Source organism: Aythya marila (assembly GCF_965140915.1).
Source record: "Aythya marila genome assembly, chromosome: 1".
Taxonomy (NCBI): Eukaryota; Metazoa; Chordata; class Aves; order Anseriformes; family Anatidae; genus Aythya; species Aythya marila.
In genome coordinates, this window is record NC_139042.1 from 164,052,925 (window position 1) to 164,067,950 (window position 15,026).

Here is a 15,026-nt window from a genome sequence, read left to right on the forward strand (position 1 = left end):
CCTCCAAGCCAAGCACTGGGGTGCCCATGAGGTGTGGGGGACAACCAGAAGACTCATTTACATGACCGTGCCTCTGTGCATGAGGCAACCGCAGCCCAGAGGATCAAAAAGCCAGCTCCTCCGGGCCTGCGGCGGGCGAGGCGGCTCCCTAGGCTGCCCCTCTTTTACCGGGGAGCCCCGGCGAGGGACCGGCCCCCCTCTGGCAGTGCCTCACCCGCACCCGCGGCGGCGGAACTGAGGGGGACGGCGTCCGCCTCCAGCCGGCGCCCGTTCGCCGGCCGCGCTCGGGCCTGCGCCTCCTTCCGCCCCGCCGTTACCGCGGCAACGGCAGCGGCAACGGCAACGGCGGCGGAGCGGGAAACGGGGAGCGCGGGCCCGGCGGCAGGATGGTGAGGGACGGGGCGGGCGGGGACGGGGGGGAGCCGGGCGGGGGGGGTACCCCCGGCCCTTCCCTGACCCGGCTCCGCTCCGCTCTCCGCCCAGATGCTCTCCCGGGCCAAGCCGGCCGTGGGGAGCGCCCCGGCGGCGGGAGACCGGCGGAGGAAGAAGGGGAAGAAGGTGCCGCAGCTGGAAGAGCTCCTGGCCCTCCGGGACTTCACCGGCGCCATCGCCTTGCTGGAGGTGACGGGTCTTGGTCGGGGAGGGTGAACGGCAGCCCCCCGGGGGCCCGGGCAAAGCGCTCACGTTCTTTCTTCTTCCTCTCCCAAGTTTAAACGGCACGTGGGGGAGCAGGAGGAGGACACCGACCTGTGGATCGGGTACTCTGCCTTCCATCTGGGCGACTACAAGAGAGCGCTGGAGGTAAGGGGAGGAGAGCTTGCTCCCCGAATAGGGAGTGGGGAACCTGGGCTGCGGGGATGACAGCAGGAGGATGTCCTGCACGGGGAACGGTCCTGCCAGCCAGCTAAATCACAGACATGTGGTAGGGAGGCAGTTTGGATTGGAAAAAGGTATTTGCCCATGAAAATAGACCTCGTGTAGTTATTTACTCGTATTTAATACTAGGCTCAGTAACCTAATTTGTCCCTTTTAATGTCATAGTTCATGTCCTCAATTTTCAATAAACTTTTTGCAATTAACTTTACACGATTTTGTTTTCAGGTTTAATTATGCCTTTGTCTTCATTGTGTACGTTATCTGTAATATACATAATTTTTTAATTGTCTGTAGAGGTTGATGTCTCTGGCTATTTGATGTACTTGATTGTTCTTCCGCATGTTTTCTTATATGAGACATATATATTTAATGGAATAAGACATTCTTATTCTCCAAAAGTTTTAAGTTACAAAGAGACATGTTGATTATTCAGACATGCATAAAATACCAATATTTGCACCATACAGTGTTGTTGTGTTACTTCTCGTGCATGAATCCATGTGTAATTCTTTCTCTTTCGTGTTGATTTCTGTCTCCAATGAAGCTCAGTTTGTTGGCAGTCAGTTTATTGTCAATGTCGCTGGAATCCTTTCCACAGTTGTGCCAGCATATTTCTCTACAGAAGTGTTAACAGATCTTGTTGCCTACTGTGCTTTGTAGCTTTGAGGGCTGGAATCAGTGTGCACCCCAGCACAGAGAGCGTTGTGGGGACTTGTGTGGTGGTACCCATAAGGCTGCATATAAGCTAGTGAACATTCAGAAACAACCCAGTCTGCCTGAGTGGTGGTTGTCTCATTGCTGCATTCCTACAGGTGTGAATTTCTGCACCCATACGAGGCTGTATTGCACTCTTTTAGTCCTATTTGTTTCGACCAATGTTAATTGGTGGAGATCTCCATTACAATTTGCTGTAAAGGTGTAACTATACTCTGAGAAAATATTTAACAGTCTTTTAACTTGCCTTCCCTGGGAGAAGTGTTAAAAACAGATGATTATTTGAAGTATTAACAAAACAATATAACCATGGTGAAATAGATTAAAAGACGAAATATCGTAATTGTTCTATAGATAACATTAGATGTTTAACTATAGTTAAACGTGATCACATGCACAAGATTAATGTGCAAGGCAGAAATGGAATTCTTATAGCTTCCAAGTTCACAATGCACTTTCCCCTTACTTTAAAAATTAAAAAGGAAACGTCTATTGGGAGAAGTTAGAACTGTTCACTGTAATTAAACTGATGGTATACATAGTATATAGAATGTATAGCAATAGTGTAGAACATAACATTAACTTAATATTCACGTTTAGAGTTGTCATTTAAAGATTTTGAATATAACAATCAGTGGCTTTACTTAGTTTATATCTAAATGTTAGGGTGTTAATAGGGAGTGGAAGTTTAAAAAGAGGAAAAAATGTTTGCATACAAACAAAGAATAGTTGGAATTTCTTCGAAATAAATTCTGCTCTTTGGAATACCTAGTAGGTGCTTATATAGCCAGAGCAGATTTTAAATGCTTCCTTCAATGAAAGAATAACAGTGTCATTTTTGTAGAAATTACATTGTCTGTGGTGTTTGATTCACCACTAGGTGATGCTATTGCTTCAAGCTTTTAAAAACTACAATCTGCTCTATTTTTCCATCTTCCCATCCTAGTAGGGGGAAAAAAAAGCCAACCATAAACCATGCATACAAACCTTTTTTAAGTGAGAGATCACAAGGCCTATCTTTTCTCCTTTATGATTGATTTTGGCACAGTGACAAATGCTAATATCTTTGTCACTTTGGTGTCATGTGGGAAATGAGCTTGTGTATCTCAGTCTAGTTTCTTTTGGGACTGAACATTGTGTTTGCAATTCCCAATGTTGTAGTGATCAAGGGAAAGAGTGTTGACTGTGGAGGCTGAATTCCCTTTCAGTTATCAGCTTCAAGGCTGCGGTGCAATGCTGTAGGCATTGGTGTATTCTCAAGGACAAATTCCTTGATTATCTGAACTCCTGGAGCATTCTGGAGTGTGCTGGGACCACAGTAAATGAGTCTGGAGAATTCTGAAGAATTTTCTAATCCTCATAGTTACATTACACACAGACCAAATGATTCACAATCCCAAATGCCTGCAAGTGACAACGTACATAGCCTGTGTCACTATAGTCCTAGTCCATAGTTTATATTCTTTATACCTGATGAGGCTCTTCAGAAATTCAGCTACTCAATATTCCTTTTATTTGTATTGATGCTTTCACGTGAGCTAGGCATGCTGGTTGCATGGCAACTTATGGAGAGGTTTGGGAATTGGGCTAAGGTGGCCTCCGTCACCTACTGGGAGAGGTGGGGAAAAAAGTGAAAAACAGACAGACCTGCAACCCCAAGAATACCTTCAGGGAGAATGGCAGCAATATTGAAAATGGCAGCACATTCAAATGTGGTTCTTTTCCTATCGTAGGCACACCAACTGTCAGTTTCTAGGCTGAACTCTAACTTAAGCCTGACTAACGTCACACTCCCCCATGTTAGCAGGTAGAAGCCTTTCTCAAAGGGTATACCACCAACACTTGTCTGGTGGGATCATCACTATTACTGTGCACCTGTTTACAAGTGACCCTGCACTGGACCCTTCTACCATTCACGGTGGCAGTTCCTCGCTGGGGACAGTCAGCTTCCTTCATACTCACAAACTGATTTTTTACTAACGGGGGGTGGCTAGAGACTTCTTGGCGTTATATGGCAACCAGGACCCCCCCTAGTCAATGAGAGGATCTAATTAGTTTTGTGGAGTCTTCCATCTCTTCTGTTCCTAATAGGGGAACCCCCCCATCTGTCTTTCTCACATGACTTGTTCGTAGCACTTATCCAGTGTCACCCGAGGACCAGCCAGAATCAGAACATCAGTCTGAATCCATTTCAGGGCTGCCTGTTATAAATTGAAGCATCCAGGACCTAAGAAAGGGAGCTGCTAGATATGATAATGCTTAGCCATTTCAGCCCGTCAGCTGCATGTGAGAGCAGAGCCTTCAATGCATTGTGAGATTTTGGCAGAAACAAACTACAGCAAGGGATTCAGGCAGGCTTTCCTATTGACTGCCTCCCTTCCAGCAGAGAATCAGGAGCTGCTCCACCTCTTTGCTTGGACAGGACCTCCTAGCTAACCTGACTTGACTCAGGATTGTTTCAGTCAAATAATGAAGCATGACAGGAACAGGAGTATAATAGGGTAATGGTTCACGCATGGGCAATATCTGGTTTTACTTGAGTGTTTCTGCTGGGACTATGAGAATACATGAACATGCATGCAATGTTCCTGGCAGCTGGAACTAGAAAGTGAAGGATGGATTTTTGGCTCTGGGAAGTTCTCTAGGCTTCTCTGTCATTACTATAATCAGGAAACAAGTATCTCCACACCTCCTTTGAGCACTTTTGAGGCAACTATAAGAGGCCCCTGTGTGTGAGCCTATTGAATAGCTCTTAGGACCAGCATTTATGAGCTTGGAGAATCCTGACCAGCAATGAGGCCAGCACAGTTCTGCTCTGCACCCTCAACATTGCCAGTAGGTGTCTGTAGTCATAGGCAATCTACCTGGCAGCCAGCTTCTTTGGAAAGGTACATTTGTCCCCTGCTAGGGGAGAGAGGTGGAAGGGAGTGGGGAACAAAAAAGCAAGAAGCTGTTATGGCCCTAGTTGGCAAAAATATGTCACAGGTTGACTGTTGGGAAGGCTGTTTGAGTGTGTTGGTTGGTTGGTGGTGTGTTGTTTTTTTCTGGCAAGGCAGATGAAAAGCTCCTGTGAAGTAGTTGTTGAGAGAATGTAACATTGAATGCCTTTTGTTGAGGGAAGGGGCAACAGCACATAGTCTAGGCTCATAGCCTAGAAGTACAGGGTAGAGAAGACTAATGGTCCTCATTTTTATTTATTGTGTTTCCATAGATTGACATTGGTACTGCTATAGCACTTTATTTATTGCTTGCCTTGACAGGCAAAGCCAGAAGATGACTTGTGTTTATGCATTTTGTCTTTTCTAATTAATCTCCCTGAAGCCATAGCCAAAAGAGACCTTTGGGTGCATTTAATCAGAATGGATTTTGAAAGATTCCAGATGGTCCCAATAAAGAGCAGGGGCCTGTCTCTGAGAGCTCTGTGACAGGCCTGTGTCAAGACTGAGCTGATCTCAGTAGGAAAGGCAGGCCTGTGTGTAAATGTTTGTTTGGTTTGTTTTTTAATCAATTAATTTATTGATTTATTTCAAAGTCTTCCTGAAGGACAGCTAGTGCCTGAGGACTAGGAAGACTGGGCTAGCATTCAAGGGCACACCTTACCAATAGCTTCTCTGTTTGGAAGTGCAGTTTGCTTTCACTTGGCAACAGAAAAAAATCTTTATGCTTGCACACTCTAAGCTTCATTGTTTTCAGCGTATGTCTGTTCTTGGAATTCTCTGCCCTTTGGGCATAGCTTATTTTCTGTAGTGATTTATATATATAAAATATGTGTCTTTGCCCCAGGGGAAGAAGACTTCCTCCCATAATGGCACAATCTGGTAGACTCTGACTTGGAAGGGGGAAATCCCAATTCATATGTTTGGAGGAAGAATACGGAGTCAGCAATGGGGTGTGTTGCTGGGAGGGATGAGAGGCTTATGCTGGTTGGGAATTATGGGGATTGCATTCTTTAAGCAGGTCTTGTGAGAACCTTGAATGACCTGGCCTGCTTTTGCCTTATTGGACATGACTGGATGGAGAGTGGGAGCATCAGCAGGAGGCACTTTCACTGGGCTGGTCCTTCCTAGTAATTTAACAGAAGCCTGAAGAGGAAAAAATAGCATCAAGGGATCTCCTTGGTTGTGTTTTTCGTACCTATTGTTATGCAGAGCAAAGATGTTTATATTTAGGAATGTTACTGGTAGCTGCAGTGATTTCTTGCTTCATTAAAAAAGTAGATTGAAAGATTTATCACTTAGTTTTTACTTTTTTTTTTTTCTCCACAAACAACAAGAAATGAAGCAATTTATGTAGCAGTATTAAGGGATATATAATGAACGTGGATGTGTAAGAAACATCAGAATATGGTATCCAGTGGCTTTCGATAGCTCTTGGCTGTAAATCTTCATATGAGAAAAGGTGAGGTTAGGCACACTTTAGTATATTTGCTCTAATTACAATTTTATGCATAAGGAAGTATTGAATGTGCCCAGTACTGACTTCAGTAGTCTCCAAACATTTCTGTTTGTGAACCTCTATCAGTAAAAAATTTTTGAGCACAAACATTTTGAGCACATATACAACATAACTGTTGTATATGTGTATTTATTATAAACTATATAAATGTACCAATGTACTATCAATACTAGCATTATTGATATGTACAGTACTACCATATTATGTAATTATAAAACATACACAAAAATAGAAATTAAAAAGATATAAATATGAACTAAACACTATTTTGGAAATACTCATTTTATTTGTTAATGATACAAAATATTTTCTTCCCACACCTCATTGGGTTATTGGGTTATTGCACCCTCACTTTGAAGATCACTTTTTAAATCTATATTGAGACACTACTTACAGATTTATAATAGGATATTTGACACTTGCTTCAGTAAGTATTCACAGAGATTTCCTGGGTGTTTTTGACTCCTCCTCTGACTGAAGGAGGAGTTAGGAAAGCATCAGAAAAGAGGGAGGAAAGGTTGGTTATGTTGATGGCATTGTAACTGTTACAACATTGACAAAATTCATGCTCCTGCAGTGAAGACTTATAATGTTGCTTGTCCCCATTGTCTGTTCCATCTCTCTAAACAAAAGAGGGCTGCTGAACATATCTTAGATTAAAATGTAATAGTTGTAAGAAGGACAATGAATTTAGGAATAAATTGGTTGATCTGAATAATCTAATTATATAGAATTATTTAGGTTGGAAAAGACCTCTAAGATCACCTAGTCCAACCTTTAACGTAGCACTGCCAAGTCCACCATTAAACCATGTCCCTAAGCTCCACATCTACACATTTTTTGAAGGCCTCCCCGGTTGGTGACTCTACTTCCTTGGGTAGCCTATTCCAATATTTCACAAACCTTTCAGTGAAATTATTTTTCCTAATATCCGACCTCAACCTCCCCTGGCACAACTTAAGGTAGTTTCCTCTTGTCTTACCACTTGGTGTCTGGGAGAAGACACTGATCACCACCTCATTATAGCTTCTCTTAAGGTAACTGTAGAGCCCGATAAAATCTCCCCGAGCCTCCTTTCTCCATCTGAAACAACCACTGCTCCTTCAGCTGCTCTTCATAAGACTTGTTTTCTAGACCCCTCACCAGCTTCATTGCCCTTCTGTGGACATACTCCAGCACCTCTATGGCCTTCTTGTAGTGAAGAGCCTAAAACTGAACATGGTATTTGAGGTGAGGCCTCACAAGAGCTGAGTACAGAGGGACAATCACTTCCCTAGTCCTGCTGGCCATAATATTCCTGATACAAGCCAGGTTGCTTGCTGTTGGCCCTCCTGGCCACCTGAGCACACTTCTGGCTCCTATTCAGCTGGCTATCAACCGATACCCCCAGGTCCCTTTCCACCACACAGCTTTCCAACCACTCATCTCCCAACCTGTAGCTCTGCTTGGGGTTGTTGTTCCCCAAGTGCAGGGCCTGACACTTAGCCTTGCTGAACCTCATACAGTTGGCCTCAGCCTATCCAGATCCTTCTGCAGCACCCTTCTACCCTTGAGCAGGTCAACACTCGCACACATCTTGTTGACCACAAAGTTACTGAGGGTGCACTCAATCCTCTTGCCCAGATTACTGATAAAGATTTTGAAGAGAACTGGCACCAGTACTGAGTCCTGGGGTACACCACTGTTGACCGGCCTCCAACTGGATTTAACCCCATTCACCACAACTCTTTGGGCCCAGCCACCCAGCCAATTTTTAACCCAATAAAGCATACACCCATACAAGATTAGAGCAACCAGCTTATTCAGGAGAATGCTGTGGGAAACAGTGTCAAAAGCCTTACTGAAGTCTAGGTAGACCATATCACAGCCTTTCTCTCATCCAGTGAGCACATCACTGTGTTGTAGATGGAGATCAGGTTCATAAAGCAGGACCTGCCTTTCATAAACCCGTGCTGACTGGGACTGATCACCTGTTGCCCTGTAGGTGCTGTGTGATGGCACTCTAGGTAATCTGCTCCATGAGCTTCCCCAGCACCAACATCAGACTGATATACTGTTAAATATATGTTGTTAAAAATTAAATACATTGTTAAATGATGGAAGAAAAAATGATATTTAATACACACCTATGCTTTTAAACAATTAAAAACACATCATCCCCCTCTTCTGTTACAGGAATATGAAGCCTTGACCAAAAAACCAGATTGCAATCCTGATGTTTGGGTAAACCTGGCATGTACCTACTTCTTCCTGGGGATGTATACACAAGCTGAACAAGCAGCCTTGAAAGGTGAGATGTATGTCTCTGATGGAAAGAACTATTTGTTGACTTGAACACTTAAAAGTGTTTTCCAGAGAAAGTATCTGGTGCTTTTTTTCAGAGGAATAAAGGATACTTTTGAGCTGTGTTTTTTGTTGTTGTTTTTTTCCATTCAACATGAGAGTTTTAATGCAGTTTGCTCCCTAAAAATAGCTTGGGCAGGTGGAGCAGCTGGAACTGAAAGAAGCATCTGGAAAGTAAGTTCTCTGTTTAATTTCTAAATACAAAACCCAGCATATGCTGACCAGCAGCAAAAAGTTACTCTTCTTTTGACTGATTCCATGTCTCTGAGCCAGTGCAGATGAAGCTAATTAGGATAGTGATACTATCAAAAAATAAGCATATGAGAGAATTCAGCATTCTCTTTTATGTGGACAAGAATTCTGTTTACGCAGTTTGAGTGACTTAGTAGGTGGTCTTACTGCCTTGTAGGTTAGATATTAGGGATCTGATTCTTCAAGACGTGGAGTTTGCTGCAGTCGCATTATTACGGTTCCACTCTAATCTGAACATGCATGGGATCATTGAAAAAAGAGAAATGGAAATTAGATTCCAAGGCAATTTTTACTGCCTAAAAATGTTTCTGCAGTTTAATTTTGTTACCCATCACTTTCCATTTATCTTAGTGATTTATATTGTTTCCCATTACCATTGTATCTCAGTGCTTTCTAAGTTGAATTAATAGTGATGTTCTCAGTCAGCTTCTGACTCTTGCCTTTTTAGGATAAGATTCTCAATGAGTCTTTCATTTTCTTTTTTGTTTCTTTCTTTAGTTTTCTAGTCTTGGGCTGAAAATAGTTAGAAAAGTGTATTTTCTGCTACTGTGGAGGAGCCCCTCCAAAGAGGACAGTTTTATGGCATTTTTTAGAAATAGTTAGATTCTGGTATCTCATTAAAGTCGTCTGAAAGAACATTCTGACCTTGATTCCCACAACTGAAAATGGTTTGTTTCCAAAAGTAAAGTTTCCTGCAGGGCTTTGTATTCTGTGTTGTTGATTTGTGATCTGTATTGTTCAAGAAGTGATCTGTGTTGTTTAAGAAGTGTGTAAAATTCTAGTATTCACAGGTAATAATTTTGTCTTTAAAGTACCACAAGCTTGAGGTTTGGGAGATTACAATCTAGGATTTGAACTAAAAATAACTGGACAATAGATCCTGAGGTTCACTATACCTAAACGATGGAGAAAGCAAGTGGCTGTGTCCAGTACCAGTTGGAGCCTGCTCATTGTCATCAGCTTCACATAGTGCGAATTACAGTAATCCATTCTAGAGATGACAGATGCACAGCTGGGCATGCATCTTTATTAGCTGTGAGCTGGAAGTGAGGAAGGTTAATGTTTCCCTGCCCCTCAGATCAGTTTAGCAGCATGGCGAGTGGTAAGGTACGTGGTGCGGTTAGTGATACTCTTAACCACTAACAGAAAAGGGCAGGAATATTAAGAAAGGAGTGCATGACACAGGGAAAGTAGCTGCAGGAGGGAACAGAAAATAGCTTAGTGCTAACACTGGCAATGTCAGTTCCTGATTTTTATGTAATTGTTTAAGTAGGGTAGCATGCCTGTTCTTGTAGTGAGATGCTAAGCCTTTCTCTTGAGTACTGTAATACTGATGCTTCCTGGCTACTTAAGCTTGGTGGGGAGGCAGTCCCAGCTGAAGATTTGTAATACTTGGAAGCTTTCAATGGAGAAAAGACAAGTGTTGTATATTCCCCTTTTTTCACTCCTGTCACTTTACGCTTTCCGACATTGTGGTTGAATCATTTTATTTTCACTCAAGATATATCGTCTTTCAGTGCTTTTAGGATTTTTCAGTTGCATCAGTGATGATTGTTAACAGCTAAAGCCATGGCATCTTGTGATTCCTTGTGTTGTTTTGCAAAGATCCAGAAGAAGCAAAATATTTTCTTGGGTAGTGGACACAACAGGTGATATCTCTAGAATATCGTTTATCCAGTACTGCCTTTAACACTGCCATCTGAATGACAGATATCATTTGTGTTGGGCTGCTTACCATTGCTGTTTCAGGATTATTGGACCTGAATTTGTGCATACTGTTTGCTGTTTATTGATGCAGTTGACATGTGAAGCCCCTGAAAGTGGCATGGTGCTAAAATAAATGAGGGAGAAATAATTTATTTTCAATTATAGTTCTGGATTTCTACAGTGTTGAAGTCTGCATGAAAGGGAACATAAATGTCAACTAGCTTTCTGGAATAGTTTTTCCACATAAAAATATAACTATCTAGAAATCAAATAGAAGTTCCTTCTTGCCACGTACTTTTGCTGCTGCTTAAGAAAATTGTTTGCTGTCTGAGGAAAAATATGCAGGACGTTTAAAAATTAGGAAATTAGGGTGAAAAGCCATGAGGTAATTATTGTATTTCACACAAGATAGATAGTTTGCATTCTCTTGTGGAGTGAGGTTTTGTGTTTACTTTATACTAAATGTGAAGTGTTCTCTCAGCTTGTCATTACTTAATTAAATCTTCTTGGTACATTCTCTCAGGAAAGAATAAATGTGTATATCAAAAGTCATATAAACCAGAATTGCTCCAACTATAACTTAAGAAGTATAACAAAAAGTCAGTAAAGAAGAATCCTTCTTTGAAGGTTTTTCATTATAGTTGTACTTCGTCTCCTCTAGGCTTTCTTCCAAATTCCTTTCCAATATTTCTAGCTTCTTCTTTTTCCCTGCTGTCCCTTTACATTATGGTTACTAATATTCCTGGTTTTGTGATGAAGGCAGAGTTACTTCAAGTCAGCTACTGTTGTTTTGTAGTCGTCCTGTAGCCAAGTTGCCAAGTGATGCTTTGTTTATTCCTTCTGCATCTGTGCTGTCATGCGTGGGTTGAACAAATGTTTTCCTTAGTGTGTGTGAGCCCATCCAGGCTTGGGAGAATGAGGCTGAAAGTCTTCATCTTGGCTTAATAAATAATAATTAATTGTTATTTTTTCATTATAAAACAAAATAGTTTTATGTGGCATTCCCAGGCCATGTGCCTTCAAGAAATAAATGACAAGGACCAGGAACTCAGCCTGGCACATTTGCCCAGAGAGCCTGGCAACCTAATCCTAGTATTTAAAAGCCTGTACTGTGCTCTCAGAAGCCATTGGCTAGCACTGCATTAAGAAAAATACAAGAACCAACAGTGTTCTGTTAAACCACAAAATATATGCCAGCAAATGTGATTTGCACATAAGTGGGGCTGCAGTTAAATCTGTTATGAAAAACAGTCTTTTTAGGATAAGCATGGAATTTTACAATTAAATTTAAGATTCATGCACAGACAGGGTTGTGTTGCTTAACCAGTCATGAGAGCATTCTTTTTGTTGTTGTTGTGTTTTTTTTTTTCTTTGTTTTTCCCTCCTTCTATTTTTTGATGGCAAAACTTTATAATTACTTTGCTTCTTCACAACTCTGTGTGTGTCAGCTCAGAATGTGGTTCAACTGAACAGTGAAACTTCTCCTTTCAGTCTCTACTGGAAGGAGCAGTATTGCACAAAAGCAGAACAGAGATGGGTTAGTAAGAACAGTGGCATTTTCCAAACCCATTTTGCTTATGCATGCACTAATGCTTGCCAGGTGTCAGATAGTTGTCACCAGTGAAAATGTACAGTTACAAGAGGGCATGGAAAAACTGCTGTGTTTTCTTTTTCTTTAGGCTGCATGTTCACCTATGTGCAAAATTATCTGCTTTCTGCTAGTATTGTATTTCCTGAGAACAGTAGTTCATTTTCATTGCATTTTAGCTGTATTTTTTGAAACAGCAGAGTTTGATATGTGGAACTTTCAAATTGCACAAGTGAAAATATCAGAAAATAGATATTTTAACTTTAAAAACTACTAATCTTATTTATTTTTTTTTGTTTTGCTTTCTAACACACAGTGGAATCTACTGAACGAATAATTTATTGTTTTTGTTTCAGTTATCTTCAAGTTACTCTGTTTAGGCACAACTGAGATGAAATGTGTATGTATTGCAAGTAACTGAGAATAGTTGAACTGACTTTTAAGTTTGAGAGAAAATAAAAATATTTTGGGAATGGGAAAATTTCAGAGAATTTCCTCTGCAGATTTCATGCAAGAAAATTTTGAACAGTTGAGCTATTCAAATATGTGAAAGTGTGAGCTTCGCTGTTGGACCGTGTTTTTTCCTCACATTTTTCCCTTACCCTTGCAATTTCCCTCCACCAACAAGACTGTGGTTCTGAGGCACAGAGAGTTTCATTCAGATGCTGTGTTCAGGTGAGCAAGGCATTCTTGCTGAGGAACAGTGGAAACAGGGTTTTCTCTGGTTTATACTTTCTGTGTTATCTGGGTGGAACTTTCTCAGAACTGTTCCATTCCTACCCACTCCCAGCTCTGTATGTTTAGGATGAGTTCAACACTTGTCAGCATGTGACGTGCTTCTGTAGAGTATGTGTAGGCATTATGCTTGCTAGATGGGTTTTGTTAGTGCTGAATGCGTGACCAACATTGCCTTACACCTTTACAAGAGGGCACAAATGCCAGATTGTTCTTGACTATGTTCCTCTTACTGCCTGTGGTAGTAACATGGAACCCACCAAGAGTCTGAGCTGACATTTCTGGAGAGTTTCACTTTTGTTTAAGAGTTAGTGAAGAAAAATGCCTTCACACTTATTGTGGTTGCTTATTATATTTTAACAAGTACTTCAAGTAGGTGTCCGTTCAATGTCAGCACATAAAAGACAGGCGAAGACTTTTAAGATCCACATCAACTATGACTTTAGTGCCTTGAACATCAGCACAGATCACAACAAAAAATCTAGCATAGAAATATTGGTGTGTTGTTAAACTAGAGAACCTGTCCAGCCCCTGCATGATGTCTTCAGGACAAGGCCAATACTAGACACTGGAGCAGGGTCCAGTTTATTGCACTGCAGCATTGTCATTATATTTGTTACGATCCTTAGATTGCTCAATGCTGAGTTAAACAGTCTCCTTCTTGAAAAAGTAGGATAGCAAAAGATGTTTGTGCTTCTTTGTGGCATTGATAGGTTGGTGACAATGAAATTTGATAGCAGCAAGTAGTAATAAAAGAACAAGCCTACTGTTCCTCAAAAAATCATCACCTCTGATGAGGCAGTTTTATCATTTCCTTCCCTTCTCCAGTGGTTGACAACAGCTATATCCGATACTTAGTACCAAAGTCTACCTGAAAATTAACGTGACCTTGTATATATGTCTCTCTGTCTTCCTCAAGAAATGCATTTGGCACTGAGAGAAAAGAAACTACTGATATTTAATGTTTCCATGGTTCTGCTTACTATATCAACAGGACTTCAACAGGACTACATTTTTTGGTTTATGTACCTCTTCTTACTTGGCTGGTATCAAGTAAAAGTTTCTTATTTTAAAGAATATCAAATGGATTGCATCATGGGATTTACAAAATAGGAGTTTTCATCCTCCTCCATATGCCCATGCATGCCACCAGAACTCTGTTTTTATCTTTTGCCTGTTTTTAGGTATAGGATTACATGGAGTAACTCTAGTTTTTGCCAAGAAGTAAATAATAATTTTAATGTCAGATCAAATGCCAGAATCAAGAGGGCAGCACTACAGTCACTGGTTGACCAGTGAAACAAGAATTCCTCGGATTCTTGAGGCAATGTCACTTGCAAGTCACTTGGAGTGGAATTAATGCTAAGACCTGTTCAGAAAAAGAAACAAAACCTACTCAAAGAAAAAAAAAAAAAAAAAAAAAAGGTTGTTGTCTGTACTGTTTGCACTGTGATTATACAATATGTTATTTTCAGTGTAAATTCCCCAGTCTGTCCTGCTTGTACTTTTGGAGTCTTTGATGACCGAATGTTTTGAGTTGTAAAAAGCAGATATGGTTGGTTTAAGTTTCACACAAAAGCACATGTGGGGTCCATGTGCAACCCTCTGAAACTTTGGTACTGAAACCTGTGAATTAATGCTGAGGCACATGGGGAGTTGCTGTGGTATCACTGCTGCCAACATTTTGAAGAACTTGTATTTAAATTAAGGTACTCTAACCTTCAAACTCAATGGACAAAATCATTTCTGGAATGTACTATGATGTCAATTATAATATTACTGCAGCTTACACAATATTGATTATAGATCAGAAAAACTTTCCATTCCTCAATAATTAGGCTAATGAGAATTCCCACATATATCGTAGATTGAAGACCATTTAGCTTCGTAACTACTTGATGCTCTATTAGTAATACTTTGCAAGACGTTTCGGCTTTGTGAGAACTCTCATACAACCTTTTCCTTTTGGTACTCCTCTGTTCTAGCAGTTCTTTAAAGGTAAAATTGACTGTCCTCTTTTTCTAGAATAGTTGGTACAGAGGAACACATTTTAATAAAACAGCTTGGAAAGGAGGAGTGGGAAGAAACAATTTCTGTGTCGAGCAGAAGTAGGTAGAGAACCTTACAGTGATGAGAACAGCCTGATTTTTATTTGGCATTATTCACTGGGTTACAGAGTTTCCTTATTATGTGGAGAACAAGTAAGTCTGGAAATCCCTCTCTAAACTGCTTTTCAAAAAATCTAATTTATTACCAGAAATTTCCATCTTTGAGAGGGAAGAGAAAGAGGTTTTGGTGGTTTGAGCCCTCTTTCATGGTTTAGGATGTCAGAAGAATTATAGCCTTGTGTTACAGG

General features: G+C 40.9%; 1 protein-coding gene across 1 annotated transcript in view; it reads left to right on the plus strand.

Annotated features, from left to right (window-relative positions):
* Positions 1-282: 282 nt before the first annotated feature.
* IFT56 (intraflagellar transport 56) overlaps positions 283-15,026 on the plus strand; it is a 49,619-nt gene continuing 34,875 nt past the window's right edge. The window contains exons 1-4 of the mRNA XM_082778571.1: positions 283-389; positions 484-621; positions 709-801; positions 8,221-8,335. Coding sequence (XP_082634697.1) covers positions 387-389; positions 484-621; positions 709-801; positions 8,221-8,335 — 349 coding nt within the window. The 5' untranslated portion in view covers positions 283-386. The remainder of the gene's footprint in view (positions 390-483; positions 622-708; positions 802-8,220; positions 8,336-15,026) is intronic.